Raw genomic sequence first — 23,434 nt, 5'->3', positions numbered from 1 at the left:
TGCCTTCTTTTTCCTTTTACAGGCTGCCTTGACTGTGTCATTCCACCAAGCTGTTTGCTTCATCCTACCTTTATACACTACTGTTCCAAGACATTCTTTAGCCACTTCTAGTACTGTGTCCCTGTACCTTGTCCATTCCTTTCCCAATGACTATAATTGACTACATTCAACTAATTCCTCCTGCATCTCTAAAGTACTGGAAAAAGTTATGTATGAGAAACTTATGAAATTTATAAATAAAAACAGCATCCTATGTAATGAACAACATGGATTCAGAAATAAGAGGTCAACGACAACTGCTGTCTATGAGTACATCAGTTCCACCCTAAACCTGATGGACAAAAAACAGGAAACAATAGGAGTCTTTATTGACTTGTCAAAAGCTTTTGACATGGTGGACCATAAAATTCTGCTATCAAAGCTAGAAAGATATGGTATTCAAGGTCTGTCCAACAAGTGGATCAGTTCCTTCCTGACTAATCGTATGCAAGCAGTGTGCATCAAGCACACAAATATTGAACTAAAAACTGTATCTAATCACTTATCTGACTATAAACAAATTAAATGTGGTGTACCCGAAGGACCAGTATTGGGACCCCTTCTGTTTCTTCTGTACATAAATGATCTAAGCTTAAATGTTTACACACACAAAACAATCATATTTGCAGATGACACCACGATTCTACTAAAAGGAGACGATGATGAACAGTTACAGCAGACAGTAAACACGGTCACGAAACAACTTAGCAGCTGGACACAGAGTAATCAGCTTGTAATAAACAGTAAGAAAACCATTGCTCTAAAATTCCACAATGTTCCTAACAAGGACATGTTTATCCCATCAGTCTGTATCAATGAATAACCAATTGGTAACAATACTGAAACCAAATTCTTAGGACTTTGGCTGCAGAGTAACATCAGATGGAATAAGCATATTGAATATCTCAATGCAGAACTGAGCAAAACATGTTACCTTCTTTGTTCATTAAAATCATACTGTAGTGAGAAAACAGTATTGAATGCATATCATGCGTGCTTTCATTCTCGTCTTAGATATGGGGTCACCTTCTGGGGAAACACTAAAACAGCTAATAGCACTTTTAAACTACAAAAAAGGGCCATTAGAATCTTGTTTGGGTGCAAGCCTAGAGACTTTTGTAAACCCCTGTTTAACAAATCTGGTATTCCTCCATTACCATGTGTATACATTATGGAAACCCTTTTGTTCTTTAAATTAAATGTAATAGGCAAGGACCGGAGACTGCAAAAAAACTGTGATATACAAGAGCACTTTACCAGACAAAACAGAAACTTACATATGACTCAAATCAGCACAGCACTGTGCCAAAAAGGTACTTTTCACATGGGAGTTAAGCTTTATAACAAACTGCCTGAAAACAAAAGCTATCACTGAGGTCAATACATTTGGAAAAATCTCTAAAGTCATATTTACAGCATCACTGCTTTTACTCCATTGAAGAATATTTAAATTTATGAAATGTGTTATATAAATACTTACGTGTAAAGTGTATTATTGTAACCTTAAATATGTATGCTTTGAAATGACTTTCAGCCTGTATATTTATAACTTGACTTGTCCAATGTCTTATGCATAAGCTGCTATGTAGACAACAGGACCAATAAAAAATACAATACAATACAATACAAAACTGGTACCTTTCTGAGATCACTGTTATTTACTTGTGCCTGATTTCCTTATCCTGAAGTTTCTCCACTCTTATCCTCCTACATATGGACCTGACCTCCTGCCCTTTCAGCCTCACAATACCAATTTCACTGCAGATTAAATAGTGATCAGTGTCATCAAAGAATCCCCTGAATACACGTGTGTCCCTCACAGCCTTCCTGAATTCCTGATCTGTTATTATATAGTGAATGACAGATCTGGTTCCCCTGCCTTCCCAAGTATACCGGTGAATGTTCTTATGTTTAAAAAAGAAGTTTGTGATTACTAAGCCCATACTGGCACAGAAATCCATGAGTTGTTTCCCGTTCCTGTTGGCCTCCATATCCTCTCAAAATTTACCCATAACCTTTTCATACCCTTCTGTTCAATTTCCAATCCTGGCATTAAAATCACCCATGAGCAGAACACGAACACTGTCCTTGTCCTTTACTCTAACAACTACATCACTGAGTGCCTCATAAAAACTATCCATCTTATCTAGATCTGTCCCTTCACAATGCGAATATACTGACGCAATCCTAATTTTCTTGCTGGACACTGTCAAATCTATCCACATCAGTTGTTCGTTTACATACCTTATTGCAACTACGCTGGGTTCCATTTCTTTCCTGATGTAAAGCCCTACACCCCACTGTGCTATTCCTGCTTTGACTCCTGACAGGTAGACCTTGTATTCTCCCACTTCTTTTTCTCACCCCTTACCCGAATGTCACTAACAGCTAAAACATCCAACCCCATCTTACTTGCAGCCTCTGCCAGCCCTACCTTCTGCCCAGAGTAGCCCCCATTGATATTAACAGCTCCCCATCTCGTTACCATTCGTTTGCCGAGTCGATTCTTAGGAGTCCCTGGTTTGTCAATTAGAGGTGGGACACTGTCACCTCCAAAGGTCCGAGGCATTTTGCTCTGATTATTGCAAGCATCATATTTAAAGTACCAGGGAAGCAGATTGCTAGCCTTACTTGCCCCGGGTCCCATTGAGTTTCACTCCTAACAGTTGAGGTACTAACTGGTGGATTTTATAGTCTTTGCCATCTGAGCACAAAGGTGGCCACGACTCAGGACCACTTACTTGGCCACTCACACGTTGCCCGTGGTTCATGAGCTAGGACATGACAACAAGAACCCACACCATGAACCACAGGAAACTTAACACTGTTCAATTTTTATATTGGGAACATTTTCATTAGTAGTTGTGGTTTTCAAGTTATCCAAGAAAAAAAATTTAAGAAGTGACGTCTGAACACCCCCCTCCCTCCCCCGCACACTTACCCTCCTGCCCCAAGCCGACCCTACCACAATGCTCGCACCTCACAGGTGTGAATTTTTTCTATATTATTCATGATTCTACTGCTTACTGTACAAAAATTTGTGACTACACAAAATGTTTCATCTACTTGGCCTTTTTGGTCTTAGTTGATGGTGCCAAAAAAGCAGTATGTACGTAAATGTATGTATGTATGTATGTATGTATGTATGTATGTATCGTATCTCCTGCTCAATGCTGCACTGATTTCAACCAAATTTGGTCCACAACTACAAAACTTCATGAGGATCAGAACTGTGAGATTTATAGCCTCTTAGCTCCAATAGCAGCAGAGATATGAGCAAAAAAAATGTTTTTTCAGCGTCTGATGTGTAGGATTTCCTGCACAACAGGTGTGTTGTGTTTGAGTACAATTGGTCATCTGTGCCAGCCTGCTTTGTATGGCAGCCTATAGACGAGGCATGGGGAGATAGAAAGGGAGTGGGGGAGGAGGAGGAGGAGGAGGAGGAGGAGGAGGAGGAGGAGGACATGGACAGATATGGACTAGTAGACATGTGAGCATGAGGTGAACAGGCAAAAAAGGAGGAGGAGAGTGTGACAGGAAGAGGCAGAGGAAAAGAGATGGAAAGAGCAGAACAGGAAGAGGTGCAGAGTTTGGAATGTGGTTGGGATGAGGTGGCGAGTGTGACATTGGGAGGGGGGGGGGGGGGTGAGGCACAGTGGGAGGTGCATGGATTATGCATATTGAATGCATATGTGGGGAAAGCTGTGGAGTGCATTTTTGTTTTGTTTTTTGTGTGTGTGTGTGTGTGGTTGTGTGTGTGTGTGTATGTGTGTGTGTGTGTGTGTGTGTGTGTGTGTTTTGCTGGGGTCATACATGCCCAAGTCAAAACTAGACAACACAAAAACAGAATGGAGTTGAATGACGATGCGTCAGTCCCAATGGATAGGACAGGAGACAGCTGAAAACAGGCACGTGGAAAAGGGCTAAGAAAACAGCACACAGTAATAGTGGTCCAAAACTAAGAATGAAATGGCCTTCGCCATACTGCTGCGGTGGATAATAAGTAAAACTCAGTCAACAGACCACACATCATTCACTAAAATGGCTGGTACATCAGGCGGCAAACCCAAGCTGGAACATAAATGGTTCTACAGGGGCATTCCAGCAAGAAGTGCTGGACAGTTAAAATTTGTGCGCAATGTGGACAAAGTGGTGGGAGAGTGACACTGAGCAAATGACTATGGCTAAAAAGGCAGTGCCCAATACGCATCCTAGTTAATATGACCTCCTCCTGGCAGGAGGGCTGAGAGGAGGTCCTCCAAACCGCTGGGAGAAGCTTAATAAGCCAAAGCTTATTCTCCACAAAGGGGGTACCATTGGCAATGCCAGAGTGACACCACCTCCTGACAGACGGCAATGCAGAGATCGTCGGAGGGAATATAGGTACTCTTGGATTGAGGTACGAGGACTGCAGCCTTGGCAGCAACATCAGCAGCCTTGTTTCCTGGCAGGCCAACATGACCAGGGACCCACAGAAACCTGACACTGGCTCCACCAACAGTGAGCAAGTGACCGGTTTCATGGACCCGCTGCACTAAAGGATGGGCGGTGTACAGTTCACACAGACTTTGAAGGGCACTGTGCGAGTCTGAGCACAGGACACAATTGGAAAGGCTGTGTCACCAGATGTACTCCGTGGCCTGATACAAGGTGAAGAGCTCGGCTGTAAATATTGAGGAGTGTGCTGAAAGCAGATATTGAAAGACACGGGTGCCAACGATGAAGGCCCACCTGACCCCCCCCCCCCCCCCCCAGTCAGTCAGAGAGCCATCAGTGTATACAAAGGTATTATCGCAAAGTTCCATGCAAAGGTCGTGAAACTGAAGGTGATAGACCGAGGCTGGAGTAGTGTCCTTAGGAAGTGACTAAAGGCCAAGGTTAACATGGGCCGCTTCATGAAGCCAAGGTGGTGTAGGGTTCACACCCACTGGGAACGTTGCAGGTAGCGTGAAGTTAAGCCGCCGCAGTAAGTGGCAAAAGTGGACTCCAGGAGGTAACAGAGAAGAGGGATGAGCACCATACTGAAGATCAAAGGAATCGTCAAAGGAGGTGGCATAGGATGGGTGGCCATGCATGGCAGACAAACGGCACGCATACATGCTGAGGAGAAATTCATGGTGGTAGGACAGTGGTAGTTCAGTAGCCTCAGCATACAGACATTCAACCGGGCTGGTGTAAAAGGCACCCGTGGCCAAACGAACCCCATGATGGTGGATAGCGTTGAGACAGCGTAAGAGGGATGGGCATGCAGATGCATAAACAAAGCACCCATAGTCGAGTTTGAATGGACGAGGGACCAGTGCAAATGGAGGAGGGTGGTTTTGTCAGCACCCCAGGAAGTACCAGTGAGGACACTTAAGAAATCTAGGGACCGCATACAGCGGGCTGCCAGGTAAGAGACATGGGAGGACCAAGACAAAAAAAAATGGTTCAAATGGCTCTGAGCACTATGGGACTTAACATCGATGGTCATCAGTCCCCTAGAACTAAGAACTACTTAAACCTAACTAACCTAAGGACAGCACACAACACCCAGCCATCACGAGGCAGAGAAAATCCCTGACCCCGCCGGGAATCGAACCCGGGAACCCGGGCGTGGGAAGCGAGAACGCTACCGCACGACCACGAGATGCGGGCAGGGACCAAGACAGTTTCCTATCGAGCATGAGCCCCAGAAACGTCATAGTTTCAATGAATGGAAGGGCCACAGGCCAAAAATGTAGAGATGGTGGCAGAAATCATTTTTGGCACCAGAAATTCATACAGAAGGTTTTATCAGTGGAAAAGTGAAAGACATTGTTGATGCTCCAGGGGTAAAGACCATCGGCAAAATCGTCAACAAAAAGAGAGCTCAAGATGCCCGGCGGGAGACAGGCCATTATAGGGTTAATGGCGATAGCAGAGAGGATGACACTCAGGATAGAACCCTGATTCACACCATTTTCCTTGATAAAGGTGTCCGACAACACAGATCCCACACGCATCTTGAAAACTCAGTTTTGTAAAAATGCTCGAAGAAAACAGGGCAGGTGCCCATGGAAGCCCCACATGTAAAGAGTACGGAGGATACCAGAACTCCAGCAGGTGTCTTAGGCCTTCCCCAAATCGAAAAACACTCCCACAGTCTGGGATTTCTGCAGAAAACCATTCATGACATGGGTGGAAAAAGTAATAAGATGGTCAACTGCAGAATGCTGTGCTCGAAATCCACACCGTGCATTCATCAGTAAATGGTGAGACTCTAGCCACCACACCAGAATCATACATTCCATCACCTTGCAAACACAGCTGGGAAGAGATGGGCCGGCAGCTAGAAGGAAGGTTTTTGTCCTTACCGGACTTAGCTATAGGTATGAGTGTGGCTTCATGCCAGCATCCAGGAAATGTGCCCTCCACCCAGATGTGGTTGTATATGTTAAGCAGGAAGTGCTTTACTGCAAGAGAAAGGTGCTGCAACATCTGAACGTGGATGGTTTCTGGCCCTGGGGCAGAGTATCAGGATGAACATAGCATGATCTAGCTCCCTCATAGTAAAGGCGGCATTGTAGCACTCACGATGCGGAGAAGAGAAGGGTATTGCCCAAGCTGCCTCTACTCATTTCCAATGGAGGAAGGCAGGGTGATAGTTGGAAGAGCTCAAAACTTCTGTATAATGGCTGCCCAAGGTGTTGGAGATAGCAAGAGGGTCCACAATGACATTGGTGGAGGGAATAGTCTAGTAAATAAAAAAAAAAGCATCTACACTTACGGGCCACACTAAAGATACCTCAGTTGCATGCAAAGAATATTTTTGACCACAATAGTGTGTAATAACTGCATATTATTTATTTGGCCGCACTAAGTACTTGGTGAGCTGGGAAATGTGTAACACATTAACACTATACACAGGCATATTTCACACTGAGTGCATGATATATATATTTGTCTTATAGATATGACGAAGAAGGTGAGAGATCTTACAAACTTAGGTGAAAATTATTTTTTTTCTTCCAAAAACTTTTCCATCATTGACAAAAAACATTCAAAATGACAAATTGTGTTTTTCAGTTAGCTGAACTGAAACCTGAAGATTCCGATGTGAAGAAATTTAAAGATATTCTTATGTGTCCAAAGAACCTCATTAATTTGTGTACTTTATGAATAACAAGATTATACCTATGATCAAAAAGCCAAGAAAGTTACTCAGTAACACTTTTTGGTACTTACTTCAGCATTGGAATTGCTATATCCTCTCTCCATGTTGTGTTATGGCATGAGCCTCCAAGGTAAACATCCCTTACTGAACTGTTTTGACCGTTTGCAGCAGCACCAAGAGGTAGGGACCTCAGTGGCCTGGATGACATCGCCCACTCTGCAACCAATAATGCAAAAATTTTAGTACATTTTTACTTGTTTACAGGACTTACTATATGCAATGGATATGTTGGTCCAATTTAATACCTTTGTGTGTAATTCACTTACAATTAGCTGTGCAGATTGAGCAATGAAATGAAAATAGGTAGGTAGGTAGGTAGGTAGGTAGGTAGGTAGGTAGGCAGGCAGGTAGGCAGGCAGGCACGAAGTCTTGGTGCATTTTTTGTCAGACTAAGAATTCAGAATGGAATTCTCTCTCAGTTTAACACAAAATGAGAATAAGCGCAGTTTAGATTTGTGAGGTTTTTTCTTTAGCTGTTTGAATATGCTTGGGATGTTAAGTTCTCATTTGACTAATGAATGAGAAAAAACACTACATTATGTTAAGCATTTTAATAGGCTATCGGCACCATTCTCGCAAACTGTTATCCAAACTGTCAACCATCATGAATTTTGACTAGTCAACCATCATGAATTTTGACTAAAGAGGTGAATGTCTATGAGACCCATTTGTAAATGCTGGCCTACAGATTTAATATAACAGCTCTCCATCCAAATAACCCAGGGGCAATTAAATTCACATCGACGACAACAGCTCAGTGATCATTAGGTACTGTTTATGATATTCTGAAAGATGACTATAATTCCTCCACCCACACCATGACAGTTCATTCACTGAAAGACACTTGGTCAAAAATATCAAATGTTTAGTGCTGATCATTATATCTTCCCTCATAAGCAAAATTTCTGCTGCAAAATCACTACTGCTCGATGATCATACAGGGATAGGGAGAGCATCTCGATCTGCATCAATTTTTAGCTTCCACAACAAGATATTTTAACTTTAAAGATGACCTAGAATCCTGCAGATGAAGTTCAATATTTCAAATATTGCTCTATTGCTATGTGCATTTATTGTTCTGATTTTACAGTAAGCAAAAGTAACCTGCAGTATTTTCCCACTTGATTTCGACTATTCTTTGTACAATAGATACACTGGTATGCATGTTCCAGTTGAGAAGAAGTATCTTTCACTATAATCTAAATACATTATTACTGTTTAGCACTTTCCAGTCCCTCAGGCAGATTGCTAAAGTGTTTCGTAACGGTATGCTTTCGGAGAGAAATTTCGACTACAAGATTATCTACATAATTTTTCTTCAGAATTTTGTATTTTTGAGCATCACTATCGTTCTCATCCCTGTGTTAATTGTTGCTGATTAATTTCATGATGGATTATACATGGCACAGCAGAAATACCTTACCAATGAACACACCAAAAAAAATCTTCAATTTGTTGATTATCTGTGACTGGAGGTTTCGTACATTCTCTAAGCAGAAGCTCGTAAGTGATGTTTATAAAGTCCTCTATTTCATTTAGAACACTATACTCTTTGAATCATGGACCATCACATACTTTCAAACATACTGACAGTATGAAATTGTTTCATAGCTTACCACGACTATGATGACTGTGCCTGCATTAAAATCACCTGTCAAGTGAACCGTTTGTTTCATACAGTGATAACGCTCCAGTAAATCTCCACAAAATTTTTAGAGGACCATCAACAAGTGAAAATGCCTAGTAATTTTTTGCTAGTTGGGGGGTGGGGTGTCAGCTTCACAGAGGCAATTTCAATTCTTCTGAAGCAATTTCATTAATTAATTGTTCTAAACATGTGAAATTGAAATTTCACATATGGAAAAAATGTTAAAATGCTAAAGAACAATTTTTAAGAGGTATTTGTTATATTTTAAAAACAAATGTGAACGACATATTTGTTACACTAAATTTACAACACACTGCTACTTCACTGAACTGCTTTTTCATCTGCACTAACTGAAAAACTAACCATTTGAACCATCACCTATGTTGCTGTTGTGGTTTGCAGTCCTGAGACTGGTTTGATGCAGCTCTCCATGCTACTCTATCCTGTGCAAGCTGCTTCATCTCCCAGTACTTACTGCAACCTACTTCGTTCTGAATCTGCTTAGTGTATTCATCTCTTGGTCTCACTATGATTTTTACACTCCACACTGCCCTCCAATACTAAATTGGTGATACCTTGATGCCTCAGAACATGGCCTACCAACTGATCCCTTCTTCTAGTCAACTTGTGCCACAAACTCCTCTTCTTCCCAATTCTATTCAATACCTCCTCATTAGTTATGTGATCTACCCATCTAATCTTCAGCATTCTTCTGTAGCACCAGAACCACCACCTATATTTTCTGTAAATTATACTTCATATTAATTCAGTTGTCTCAACAGTATGTCTCACCTATGAAAACTCTTTTATTAAAGTGACTTTTTACAGCCTACTGTAGCATTTTTTCTCTTGATCGAACCTCTGCATGCTTTATTAAATACCTTTATAGTCGTATTTACATTTCTAATTCATGTACTTTCACTCATGATGCACATGATTTCAGAAATCCTATGTCCATACAGTTCACAGGTCTACTTATAGCGGCCACCAGGGTTGGCCACCTGCACCAACCCCGCCAGTCAGTCCGCACGCTATTGGTTTGTTTCTTTCATCAGTCGACTCGACTGAATCGAGTTATCAAGTAGTTGTACTTTCCTATGCAGCATTTGTGTCCACGTCGTCATATAAAATATGTTTCTGTCTGGCACATAGATAGCTAACACATACCTATAACAAAAGTCGCGGCCATTCTAGTGATCTTGATACGTTATTCTGTCTGGCATTTGTTCAAGAAAAGTCATGAATATTCAACTGTTTTCTTGTACAGAGAACCTTTGATACATAGAATTATACATACAGACTACTCACCCAATAGGAAACTGGTTTACATCCAGAAGCAGAAATATCAAGACTGAAGAATGAATAAGTAAAAAATCCTACTGGTAGTAAGTGCAGTAGTGAAGAGCGAGAGTGATCAGTTGATCGTGAAGCATTAATACTAGTAATTCACAGTAATTTCTCAGTAAAAATATTGCTACGAGACTCTTAATTAATCAATTTGCCAGGAAGAATAGGCACATAGAATTCATAATTTAAGGAAGAGAACAACAATTGTAACTTTTTTGTATTATAAGATGGCATTGTCTTGTGTGTGTGTATAATCAGTTTAAATAAAACTTTCTTAAACTTTGCACGTGATTTGATTATTTTTTATTACAGTAAAAATAAAGGTAGCACCACCTCCTCGAGGTTTTCTGTAACCGCCACTGAGCACAGTTCGATAACTTTTCACAAATGTTATAGGTCAAAGTAATCTAATATTAAATTAAAAATGTAATGCAAAAATTAGAACTACCTTTTTTGCCATATGTCATTATTATCACAAACCAAGTTAGTGAAACACTACTCCAATTCTCTTGGAAAAAATACAACTAATAATGACTCGTCTGAAGAGCTAAAAATAACACTACAAAAAAACTGAAGACAGAAGAGGAGATAATTCTAAGGAGCAAGAATACAAGAAAGTAAAAAAAAAAAAAAAAAAAAACATTTAGTTAAAAACAATACTCCATTAGCGACGAAGAAAAGGCAGCCAGGTTGGAGACAAAAATCTTTTGGGAACAAAGGAAGGACACAAGAAAGTGTGTCTAAACACCACTCTGAAGAAAATAGTGAATATGGACTTACTCATATGCTCCATTGTGGGCCTACACTACATAAATTAAGTGCCTCTGGCATCTGTAGCAATTTTGCAGAGTTTGTATTTTTATATAAATTCTTTTCGGAAAATTAATGCAAAATCACGTAAAAATATGTTTAATTTAATACTAATGTTAGGGTCATCGTATATTTCAACTCAGTGAATTTTCAAGAACTTTTCTCTAAACTACTCTGCCCTAATCTACTTAATTAGTTTTACTGTTTACTTTTATTGTGAACTGTGGATGCAACCAAGGTGCAAGTGACCAAAGACACCTTAAAAATCTGATAGATGAAACCTGGAGCTCTGTCAGGTGTTATGGTAAATTACCTGCCTGCAGAAGCTCCTCAGGCACATATTATTACTTTCCATCACATAATCTTCCATTGAATATCACTGTTACTTCAGTGCTGCCCACTAAGTTTTCCTTAAAATTATTTATAGTATTCAAATACCATATCTAAGTGCATGTGTGTGGTCTGAAACCTGACAGTCACAATACTGCTGCTGTAACAATCATGGGGTTCAGTATGGCACACTTAACCATGCGTAACATGTAACTACTGTTGAACAGTTACATTGAAAAGCCTCAATCTACAAAATTTTTACATGCAACCAGTTTTCCACCAACTGAGTGGAACTTCTAAAAGCTCTACACTATCTCAGTACCTCTCATTTAATTCCAGGGATCTACATAAAACAACGCATGTGCCACCTTCATACTCAGTGAGCTGAGCTACAAGAGCAGTCATCTTAGCTGTCCATATTTCAATATGCTTTGAGTGGTTCCCACGCTGGGAGACAAACACTTTCACTTACTGGCACAGCTCCCTCTCCTTCACCAACTACTTGAAAATTGGCTTGTTTGTCAAACAGAAAAGACTAGCATAAGCAGTCAAAATAAACTCAACTCTTCGACACCCAAGTTCACAGCAATGAGATTGTTGTAGCAAATTTAAGTGTGTATCAAAAGACTAGGTAAGTAGTAAATGAAGATAACACACACAAACACAAACACAAACACAAACACACACACACCAAAAAAGTTTTGCATCACCTCAGTTCCAAGAGTTCTGGAACCTGTACCAAACATTGGAAGAGAGATCAACATAAACATCATTTCCGCACTTTTCATTGCTCATGAAAACGACACATTGCATGTTGTACCACCATACAGAGAGACCTTCAGAGGTGGTGGTCCACATTGCTGTACACACTGGTACGTCTAATACACATTACCACATCCTCTCGCATTGATGCATACCTGTATTTGTCGTGGCATACTATCCACAAGTTCACCAAGGCACTGTTGATCCAGATTGTCCCACTCCTCAATGGTGATTCAGTGTGGATCCCTCAGAGTAGCTGGCGAGTCATGTCATCTATAAACAGCCGTTTTCAAGCTAACCCAGGCATGGTCAAAAGGGTTCGTGTCTGGAGAACATGCTGGTCACTCTAGTCGAGCGATGTCTCTGTCTGGGAGGAAGTCATTCACAAGATGTGCACGATGGGGGCGCGAATTGTCGTCCATGAAGACAAATGCCTCGCCAATATGGTTTCACTATTGGTTGGAGGATGGCATTCACGTATCGTACAGCCTTTATGGCGCCGTCCATGACCACCAGCAGCATACGTCGGTCCCACATAATTCCACCCCAAAACAGCAGGCAACCTCTACCTTGCTGCACTCACTGGACAGTGTGTCTAATGTGTTCAGCCTGACTGGGTTGCTTCCAAACATGTCTCTGACGATTGGTTGAAGGCATATGCGACACTCATTGGTGAGGAGAACATGATGCCAATCCTGAGTAGCCCATTTGGCATGTTGTTGGGCCCACGCATGGTGACGTGGTTGCAAAGATGGACCTCACCATGGACATTGGGAGTGAAGTTGCAGATCATGCAGCCTATTGCGCTCAGTTTGAGTCTTTCTTGCGGCTGCATGAAAAGCATTATTCAACATGGTGGCATTTCTGTCAGAGTCCCTCTGATTCATAATCCATAGGTAGCGGTCATCCACTGCAGTAGTAGCCCTTGGGTGGCCTGAGAGAGGCATGTCACTGACAGTTCCTGTCTGTCTGTATCTCCTCCATATCCGAAGAACATCGCTTTGGTTCACTCCGAGATGCCTGGACACTTTCCTTGTTGAGAGCCCTTCCCGGCACAAAGTAACAATGCATACAGTTTTGATATCTGTCAAGCTACAAATGGTTCCCACACTGAATTGTACCAACATGCCTAAAAATGTCCGAGATCCTGTGTACAATGCTAGATAAATTAAGTTATAAACCTTAATAGGTACTGAAATACACACAAATGTTTTTGTATCCCTCTAGCCCGAACACCCTGTATACTGAAAGAGGCTGCAGAGCTTTAGAGGTATTGACACTAGCTCAATATATTGCACCATGTGGCTTCCCAACATGCGGGCGTGTCAACAACTGATATTGTGACACCGTACAAATAGGAGCATATCAGGATAGACAAATGAAAGGAATCATCTGTTGAAGTGCACTCAGGGGAATAGTTACATATTTCATACTTATTCAGCAATTAGCTATCGAAACATTTGACAAAGTGTGAGTGCAGGGTCATAACACCACAGCTGGTTAGTTTTTCTTTTCAGGAGCTGCTTCTTTTCTTCTTTTTTTTCTTTTTTTTTTTTGGCAGAAATAGATAACAGAATTACCTATTCTATTCTCTACAGTCTTGTATCTTACTCTTTTCATGTTTATGGATCAATTACAGTATCTTAGGAAATAAAAGCCAATGATTATACGAACAGTATCTTTTCTGTGTACAGTAGGTGTAAAGAGATTCACCAATTCATTGAAAAATTCCTATATTCATCTGGCTCTGCTGCACATTCTCTTAGCATATTAGTATAGCTGAATGTAGAACTCGTTCCAAGTTGCTTTTTCTCCCATCACTGCTTTCTCTTCTATTTCTTTTTGCAGCATGTAGTGACTTAATTCTCAATATATGTGAGTTCCACATGATTGAGCTCAGACATGTTTTCTGTGAGTGCAAAGTTCCGGTGTGACTTTGGTTTTTGAGTGGAGGGCAAGACCAAGAATCCTGTGACATTACTAAACGCTTTCTCTGAAAAATACCTGTAACATATAGTTCATAAGCCTACCCACAGCGAAAATATAGTAAATCTGATGAGAGTATCCCCAATGAAACTCTTATTAGTGACTGTGACAACAGTTGAAACTGTTATTGCTGAAGTACAGAGAGCAACTAAAACATGCAGGAAGATCTACATGTTCAGTAAACTACATAAAAAGGCAGTACAGTCATGTCTTGAGGATGAACCTTTATCTCTGGAGAGAAGCATGAAGAATAATTAGGGCTAACATTTAGAACAACAGTTGACCAAGCACTGGACAAATATGTACCTGGTAGAACAACTCTAATTGTGAGGGATTCTTCACAGCATGAAGTCTCTTTAAACAAACAGTAAAACAGTGACTAGTGTGTACTATGTGCAAAATGACACTTAAAGCTGATGACACAAGAAAATTTCTGGATGAAAGGCATTTGGTAGATAAAATGGGAATGTTCAATGCCTTCGTCTACTACTACTACTACTACTACTACTACTACTACTACTACTACGACCAAATCTGGTCAAAAGACCTCTCAAAACTACAAGGAATTCTGGGTGTACATAAAAACTGTCAGTGGCACCAAAGATATTGTCATACACATATGGATAATATGAGAACTGATATTAAGGATAGCAAAACAAGAGCAGAAATGCTTAACTGTTTCCAAATGTTTCTTTAAAAATGGTTTCAGAAGCACTGCCCAAGTTTAATTTTTGCACCATTCCAAAGATACGTAAAACAGCTTTCAGTGTTAGTGTCACTGAGAAACCATATCAGACAGTATCCAGAATTTGCTGCTGAGGTAGCCCCTCTTAACAATAATATACTGCAAACATCTTTAAAACAACAAATGTAATAATAGTTCTGAGAAAACACTGCACTTAGCACGAGTGTAGCATAATTGATTCAGAGAACCGGTTTTAGAATCTTGGAATATCAACATCATATTTGAGCACAGACTATGTTCTAAAAGAATGCAACCAGGCTGCATCCCACAAACAGTGGTTCTTCAAAACACAAGTTGCGTTTTTCTCATGTCACAGCCAGAAAGCCATGGATTGAAGCAGTATGGTAGATGCAATATTCCTGACTTTCGAAGAACATTTTACTCAGTATCACACCAATGCTTACTAACAACAGCACAAGCATATGGTAGCATAAAATGAAATCTGTCACTGGACTGAGGATTTATTTGTATGGAGGGCAAAGCCTGTTATTTTGAATTTAGAGTCACTAACAGAGCTACTAACTTCTGGTGTGCCTCAGGGAAGTGTGGTTGGACCCTTGCAGTTCATCTTTCATATTAATGATCTTGCAGATAGTATTAACAGCAACCTCACACTTTTACAGATGAGGCATTTCTCTAGAAAATGATGTACATATGCTCAATCAGATCTTGACATTATTTAAAAATGCTGCCCAGATTTTCAACTTGCTTTAAATTTACAGAAGGAAGAAATTATGTGCATCACAAAATGAAACAATAATTAGTATCCTATGACTACAATACTAATGCGTCAGAACTGGAATTAGTTAACTCATACAAATACCTGAATGTAACAGTCTGTAGGGATTTGAAATGAAATTGTCACACAGGCAGGTGGTGATACATTAGAAGGGCAATGCGAAAATGCAGTCAGTCTATGGAAGATGTTGATTAACAAAACATGAGAGAATCAGTCTATTATCAGAACCCGAATTAAATACTTTCAAGTGGATACGCAACTTCCTGAGGATCTTTTCCCACAATAACGCCAATGAATAATTTCGCTAACGATTACTGTTATGCTTTGTCACAGAGGATGATGATAATTATGAAACATCATTTTAGTGTATTTGCAAGTACAATGCCACTCAGGATGGAAAATAATCATTTTACCTAATTTTCACTAGCAAATATCAAGCAATGTTAATATTAAACATTATTGATTAGGTTGACATTGACATTATACAGTCATTCTACAACATGCAGTACCACTTAAACTGCTAAGAAATACTGAAAACTACGTCTCTGTACACTCTACAAATAATAGTGTAGAAAATTTTACACTGTCTTTTCCAGTTTCTAAAATGTGACTAATTCTATGTGATATCACAAAGGATCTTTATTCACTTACTAACAAAATTCCTTAGGTCTGTTATTAATGTGTGCTGTGAGTGCGCATGGGACACGGACATGGACACACACACACACACACACACACACACACACACACACACACACACAAAGACAAACAGAGATTATATATAAAAAGAATGTAAGTGGTGCAATAGAAAATAAATTTTTAAAATAAGCAATAAAATTAAAAGTGGAACTGTAGTCCTTTGCAGCACAAAACCAAACACCTAAAAACAATAACTTTCGTGGAGTGAAGAAAAAGCCAAATGTAACTAAAAAGACTGTCACAGTCTTTGTTAAAAGCAAAGGAAAAACTTCTGAAAAGAATTTCTTCCTTTCAGTGTGCAACAGAAATGTCTTTATTGTATGGGCATATTCACTGGGGCTAAATATCTAAAGATACCTAGTAATTTCACCACAGAAGTAACAAATGCTTGAAGAAGGCGAGTGGTTTTGGCTAGGACTAAGTCCCAAAGTTTCTGAGCCTCACTTTCACAAAACTTGAATTCTGCTACGATAGCACAAAACTGCTCAAAGTTTACTTTTATTTGTTCCAGGGGTACATCCTTTACGTCATCTCCTATTAAACCTGCAAAGAAAATACCATATGTAAGTTTTTCCATGGTAACCAATCACTATTTTTAATTACAGTTAATCACTTGATTGAATCAATTATGTAGTTAATTTAACTACAGCATTCAACTTTCCAACTATAGCTTATAAGATTAATCATATTTACTCATATAGAGAAGAGATGGGTGGAGCACTGGTGGGAGGGTGCGACGGGAGGAGGAAGGGGGGTGGAGAAGGGGGCAGTTAGAGGAGGAGAAGGGGGCAGTGGGGTGAGTAATGGAGTGAGGGGTGGAATAATGATCGCGAGTAATGGGCCAAGGGGAGTGTGTGGTGGGAGTGTGTGGTGGGAGTGGGAGTGTGTGGTGGGAGTGGGAGTGTGTGGTGGGAGTGGGAGTGTGTGGTGGGAGTGGGAGTGTGTGGTGGGAGTGGGAGTGTGTGGTGGGAGTGGGAGTGGGTGGTGGGAGTGGGAGTGGGTGGTGGGAGTGGGAGTGGGTGGTGGGAGTGGGAGTGGGTGGTGGGAGTGGGAGTGGGTGGTGGGAGTGGGAGTGGGTGGTGGGAGTGGGAGTGGGTGGTGGGAGTGGGAGTGGGTGGTGGGAGTGGGAGTGGGTGGTGGGAGTGGGAGTGGGAGTGGGTGGTGGGAGTGGGAGTGGGAGTGGGTGGTGGGAGTGGGAGTGGGAGTGGGTGGTGGGAGTGGGAGTGGGAGTGGGTGGTGGGAGTGGGAGTGGGAGTGGGTGGTGGGAGTGGGAGTGGGAGTGGGTGGTGGGAGTGGGAGTGGGTGGTGGGAGTGGGAGTGGGTGGTGGGAGTGGGAGTGGGTGGTGGGAGTGGGAGTGGGTGGTGGGAGTGGGAGTGGGTGGTGGGAGTGGGAGTGGGTGGTGGGAGTGGGTGGTGGGTGGTGGGAGTGGGAGTGGGTGGTGGGAGTGGGTGGTGGGAGTGGGTGGTGGGAGTGGGTGGTGGGAGTGGGTGGTGGGAGTGGGTGGTGGGAGTGGGTGGTGGGAGTGGGTGGTGGGAGTGGGTGGTGGGAGTGGGTGGTGGGAGTGGGTGGTGGGAGTGGGTGGTGGGAGTGGGTGGTGGGAGTGGGTGGTGGGAGTGGGTGGTGGGAGTGGGTGGTGGGAGTGGGTGGTGGGAGTGGGTGGTGGGAGTGGGTGGTGGGAGTGGGTGGTGGGAGTGGGTGGTGGGAGTGGGTGGTGGGAGTGGGTGGTGGGAGTGGGTGGTGGGAGTGGGTGGTGGGAGTGGGTGGTGGGAGTGGGTGGTGGGAGTGGGTGGTGGGAGTGGGTGGTGGGAGTGGGTGGTGGGAGTGGGTGGTGGGAGTGGGTGGTGGGAGTGGGTGGTGGGAGTGGGTGGTGGGAGTGGGTGGTGGGAGTGGGTGGTGGGAGTGGGTGGTGGGAGTGGGTGGTGGGAGTGGGTGGTGGGAGTGGGTGGTGGGAGTGGGTGGTGGGAGTGGGTGGTGGGAGTGGGTGGTGGGAGTGGGTGGTGGGAGTGGGTGGTGGGAGTGGGTGGTGGGAGTGGGTGGTGGGAGTGGGTGGTGGGAGTGGGTGGTGGGAGTGGGTGGTGGGAGGGGGTGGTGGGAGGGGGTGGTGGGAGGGGGTGGTGGGAGGGGGTGGTGGGAGGGGGTGGTGGGAGGGGGTGGTGGGAGGGGGTGGTGGGAGGGGCAGCAGGAAGAAAAGAAAGAGTGAGAGAGGCAGAGATTCTCCAGTGGGTATTTACGGTGACCTTGCTAAGGCATTCAAGTGCGTAGAAGGTAACATTGCTTAAAGAATATCTCCCAGGATGGCATGTAAGACCAACTGCCTGCTCTACAAGAAACCTACATGCACAACAGGTAACAGAGTTGGCTTAACAATGTCATATTTAAGAATAAATTCACAATGAGGAAATGTGAAGGGTAGGGACCCCAGGGTTCAATCCTTGGGTTACCAATTTTCTAGCTTACATTAATTATTATCTGTTGTTGTTGTTGTTGTTGTTGTTGTTGTTGTTGTTTCCAGTCCAAAGAGTGGTTTGAAGCAGCTTTCCACGCTACTCTATCCTGTGTAAGCCTCTTCATCTCTGAGTATCTACTGCAATCTACATCCTTATCAATCTGCTCACTGTATTCATCTCTTTGTCTCCCTCTCACAATTTTAACCCCTCACACTTCCCTCGACTACTGAATTGGCGATCTCTTTATGACTGATTGTATCCTACCAACCAATCCCTTCTTCTAGTCAGGTTGAGCCATTAATCTCTTTTCTCCTCAGTTCTACACAGTACCTCCTCATTAGTTACACGAACTACACATCTAATCTTCAGCATTCTGCTGTAGCACCAGATTTCAAAAGCTTCTATTCTCTCAGTGTCTAAACTGTTTATCATCCATTTCTCACTTGCATACATAGCTACACTCCATACAAATACTTTCATAAGAGACTTTCTAACATTTGTATCATCATGCGTATTTAGGTGAGCTAATCAGCTACCCAGTACTGCTATGATGCAAGATGAATTTGTTGTACAGCTGAACATTAGCAGACCCAAGGACTCTGGGCACGCCGTGGGATCCAAGGACTCTAGGCACACCATGGCAGCTTCTGACTAGGTGACTGTCCCAGACAAGGCACATGCCAGAGTGCCAGCAAAGGACAGGGATGTTTCCAGAATGAGATTTTCACTCTGCAGCGGAGTGTGCACTGATATGAAACTTCCTGGCAGATTTCAAAGGACATGGAGTGGGCAAATCCCAGTATTGGGAATTTTGGGCGATAGATGGTTGCTTAGGAGGGCACAAAATCCTCCACGAAATGGCAGAACGTCAGACACACTTACAGGTGGCCAAGTTTTAACACTCTGAAGTTTGACACTAAATCACAGTTACATATTAATGCAAATCTGAATATATTGTTGATCTCGGATAAATGAGGTGCATCCAGTGACCCAACAGTATTTCAATACATTTAAAATTATAGAAACTGTTAATACCTCACAGAAAATATAAATTTTTACAATGAACATCTGAATTAAAACTAATAATACCTTCATGTGATTTCATCATAATGGTATCTCAGACAACAGCATTGCACTGTAGCATTTGTCCCTGAACGCTACTTATCTGCATCTATTTCATTTACTGATTTATGTCATTTTTTTTACATCTTTTTAATTATGCGAATGTTTATCAGAAGATCATATCCTCCCCATTTACAGAGCTAATTAATACACCATCAATACCCCATCTTGTCATACTTGTGTTTTATTTAATGACTAGTTTACTGACTGAAATTTTCACCTTGTGGCAGAGAGTGCGTTGATATGAAACTTCCTGGCTCATTAAAACTGTGTGCCAAACCAAGACTGGAACTCGGGACCTTTGCCTTTCACAGGCAAGTGCTCTACCAAATGAGCTACCCAAGCATGACTCATGACCCATCCTCACAGCTTTACTTCCACCAGTATCTTGTCTCCTACCTTCCAAAATTCACAGAAGCTCTCAGACTAGTTTACTATTTTTCCAGTAACTTTATTTAAATGCTATTACAACTGTGCCAATTTAAAAGTGGTCATTCACATGTGATAGTGGACACCACAATTAAAAAAAGTTTACCAAAAGACACATCTGTTATGAAGGCATAAATAATTGTTTAAATAATATTTAAGAACAATCTGTTGTCATTTACTGTGAGCATGCTTGCTTAACAGTACTGGCTCATTTATTTCTGAACCAAATATTATTTATATTTATTGTGAATGACTGAGTGTAACCAAATGTTCATGACATCTGTACTCGATGTTAACAAATTTCTCTTCTTCAAAAACACTTTTCTTGCCATTGCCAGTCTACATTTCATATCCTCTCTACTTCAGACATCATCAGCTACTTTGCTGCCCATATAGCAGAACTCATCTAGTACTTTAAGTGTCATTTCCTAATCTAATTCCTCAGCATCGCCCAATTTAATTGGACTACATTCCATTATCCTTGTTTTGCTTTAGTTGATGCTTGTCTTATATGCTCCTATCAAGATGCTGTCCGTACCATTCAAAAGCTCTTTCAAGTTCTTTGCTGTGTCTGATAGAATTACAATGTCATCAGCAAATCTCTGAACATTTTATTTCTTCTCCCTGAACTTTAATCCCTACTCCAAATTTTTCTTTTGTTTCCTTTACTGCTTGCTTAATATACAGACTGAATAACATCTGGGATAGGCTACAACCCTGTCTCACTCCCTTCTCAACCACTGCTTCCCTTTCATGCCCCTCGACTCTTCTAACTGCCGTCTGGTTTCTGTACAAGTTGTAGGTGGCATTCCACTCACTGTACTTTACCCCAGCCACCTTTAGAATTTGAAAGGGTATTCCAGTTCACATTGTCAATAGCTTTTGCTAAGCTTACAAATACTAAAAATGTAGGTTTCCCCTTCCTTAATCTATCTTCTAAGATAAGTCGTAGGCTCAGTATTGCATCACATGTTCCTAAATTCCTCTGAAATCCAAACTGATCATCCCCAGGTCAACTTCCACCTGTTTTTCCATTCTTCTGTAAAGAATGTGTGTTAGTATGTTGCAACCATGACTTACCAAACTGATAGTTCGGTAGTTTCCACACCTGTTAGCAACTTGTTTCTTTTTAATTGGAATTATTAATTTATTCTTGAAGTCAGAGTATTTCACTTGTCTCTTACATCTTGCACACCATATGGAAGAAGGTTGTCATGTCTGGCTCTCCTAAGGCTATCAGTAGTTCCGACAGAATATTGTCTACCCCTAGGGCCTTGTCTCGACTTAGATCTTTCAGAGCTACATCAAATTCTTCTCACAGCATCGTATCTCCCATCTCATCTTCAGCTACATCCACTTCCCTTTCTATAATATTGCCTTCAAGAGCGTTTCCATTGTACAGACACTCTATATACTCCTTCCACCTTTCAGCTTTCCCTTCTTTGCTTAGGACTGGTTTCCCATCTGAGCCTTTGATATTCATACAGATGGTTCTCATTACTCCAAAGCTTCTCTTTAATTTTCCTGTAAGTGGCATCTATCTTTCCCCCTAGTGATATGTGCTTATAAATCATTAGATTTGTTCTCTAGCCGTTCGTGCTTAGCCATTTTGCACTTCCCGTCAACGTCATTTTTTAGACATTAGTATCCCCTTATGTCTGCTTCATTTATTGGATTTGTATGTTTTCACCTTTCATCGACAAAATTCAGTATATCTTGTGTTACCCCAAGGATTTCTACTATTCCTTGTCTTTTTACCTACTTGATCCTCTGCTGCCTTCACTATTCTGTCTCTCAAAGCTGCCCATTCTTTTTCTTCTACTATAGTTTTTGCTGTTCTTGTCAGTCATTCCCTAATGCTTTCTCTGAAACTCTCTACAATCTCTGGTTCTTTCAGTTTATCCTGGGCCCATCTTCTTAAATTCCTACCTTTTTGCATTTTCTTCAGTTTTGATGTTCATAACCACTAAATTTGGGTCAGAGTCTACATCTGGCCATGGAAATGTCTTAATTTAAAATCTGATTCCAAAATCTTTGTCTAACCATTATATAATCAATTTGAAACCTTCTGGTGTCTCCAGGTCTCTTCCACATATATAACCTTCTTTCACAATTCTTAAACCATGATTACATTATGCTCTGTGTAAAATTCTACCAAGTGGCTTCCCCTTTCATTTCTTTCCCCCAGTTCATCCATATTCACCTACTATTTTTTTCCTTCTCTTCCTTTTCCTAGTATCCGATTCCAGTCCCACATCACTATTAAATTTTCATCTCCCTTAACTATCTGAATAATTTCTTTTATCTTGTCACACATTTCTTTAATCTCTTCACCATCTGTGGAACTAATTCTCATATAAACTTTTACTACTGTGGTGGGTTGGTCTTCATATCTACCTTGGCTACAATAAAGTGTTCACAATGCTGTTCATAAAGCTGAACTGTATTCCTATTTGTTTTTATTCCTTATAAAACCTACTCTGTCATTACCCCCTATTTGATTCTGTATTCATAGCCCTGTATTCTCCTGACCAGAAGTCCTGTTACTACTTCCACCAAACTTCATTAGCTGAAACTATAACTTTAACCTATCCATTTCCCTTTTATATTTTCCAGCCTACCTACCCAATTAATGGATCTGATATTCCACACTCCACTCCATAGAATGCCAGTTTTATTTCAGCTGATATCCTCCTGAGTAGTCCCTGCCCAGAGGTCCAAATGGGTAACTACTTTACCTTTGCAATATTTTACCCAAGAGGATGCCATCATCATTTAACAATACAGTAGTGTTCCATGCTCTCAGGAAAAATTGCAGCTATAGTTTCCCCTTGCATTCAGCTATTCGTAGTACCAGCAGAGCAAGGCCATTTTGGTTGATGCTTCAAGGCCGTATCAGTCAATCGTCTTGACTGTTGCCCCTGCAACTACTCAAAAAGCTACTGCCCCTCTTCAGGGACCACACATTTTTCTGGCTCCACAATAGATACTCCTCCATTGGGGTTGCACCTAAAGTACGGCTATCAATATTGCTGAGGCATTTAAGCCTCCCCTCCAATGGCAAGGTCCATGGTTCACACAGGGGTGTTATCTACAAGTTACAATTCAAAATGGGGGGAAAAATTGTGGTGCTTG

General features: G+C 41.6%; 1 protein-coding gene across 2 annotated transcripts in view; it reads right to left on the bottom strand.

Annotated features, from left to right (window-relative positions):
- Positions 1-23,434, bottom strand: part of LOC126248805 (uncharacterized) — a 591,690-nt gene that overhangs the window by 45,857 nt on the left and 522,399 nt on the right. Inside the window, exons 11-12 of one of the 2 annotated variants that reach the window (XM_049950200.1) lie at positions 16,658-16,843; positions 7,246-7,390 (exon numbers count right to left, since the gene is read on the bottom strand). In XM_049950200.1, coding sequence (XP_049806157.1) covers positions 7,246-7,390; positions 16,658-16,843 — 331 coding nt within the window. The remainder of the gene's footprint in view (positions 1-7,245; positions 7,391-16,657; positions 16,844-23,434) is intronic. The other variant, XM_049950201.1, reaches the window with a different exon arrangement.

The sequence above is a fragment of the Schistocerca nitens genome, chromosome 3 (assembly GCF_023898315.1).
Source record: "Schistocerca nitens isolate TAMUIC-IGC-003100 chromosome 3, iqSchNite1.1, whole genome shotgun sequence".
NCBI lineage: Eukaryota > Metazoa > Arthropoda > Insecta > Orthoptera > Acrididae > Schistocerca > Schistocerca nitens.
The sequence above is the reverse complement of the archived record's forward strand: the minus strand, read 5'-3'. Positions and strand labels throughout refer to the sequence as shown.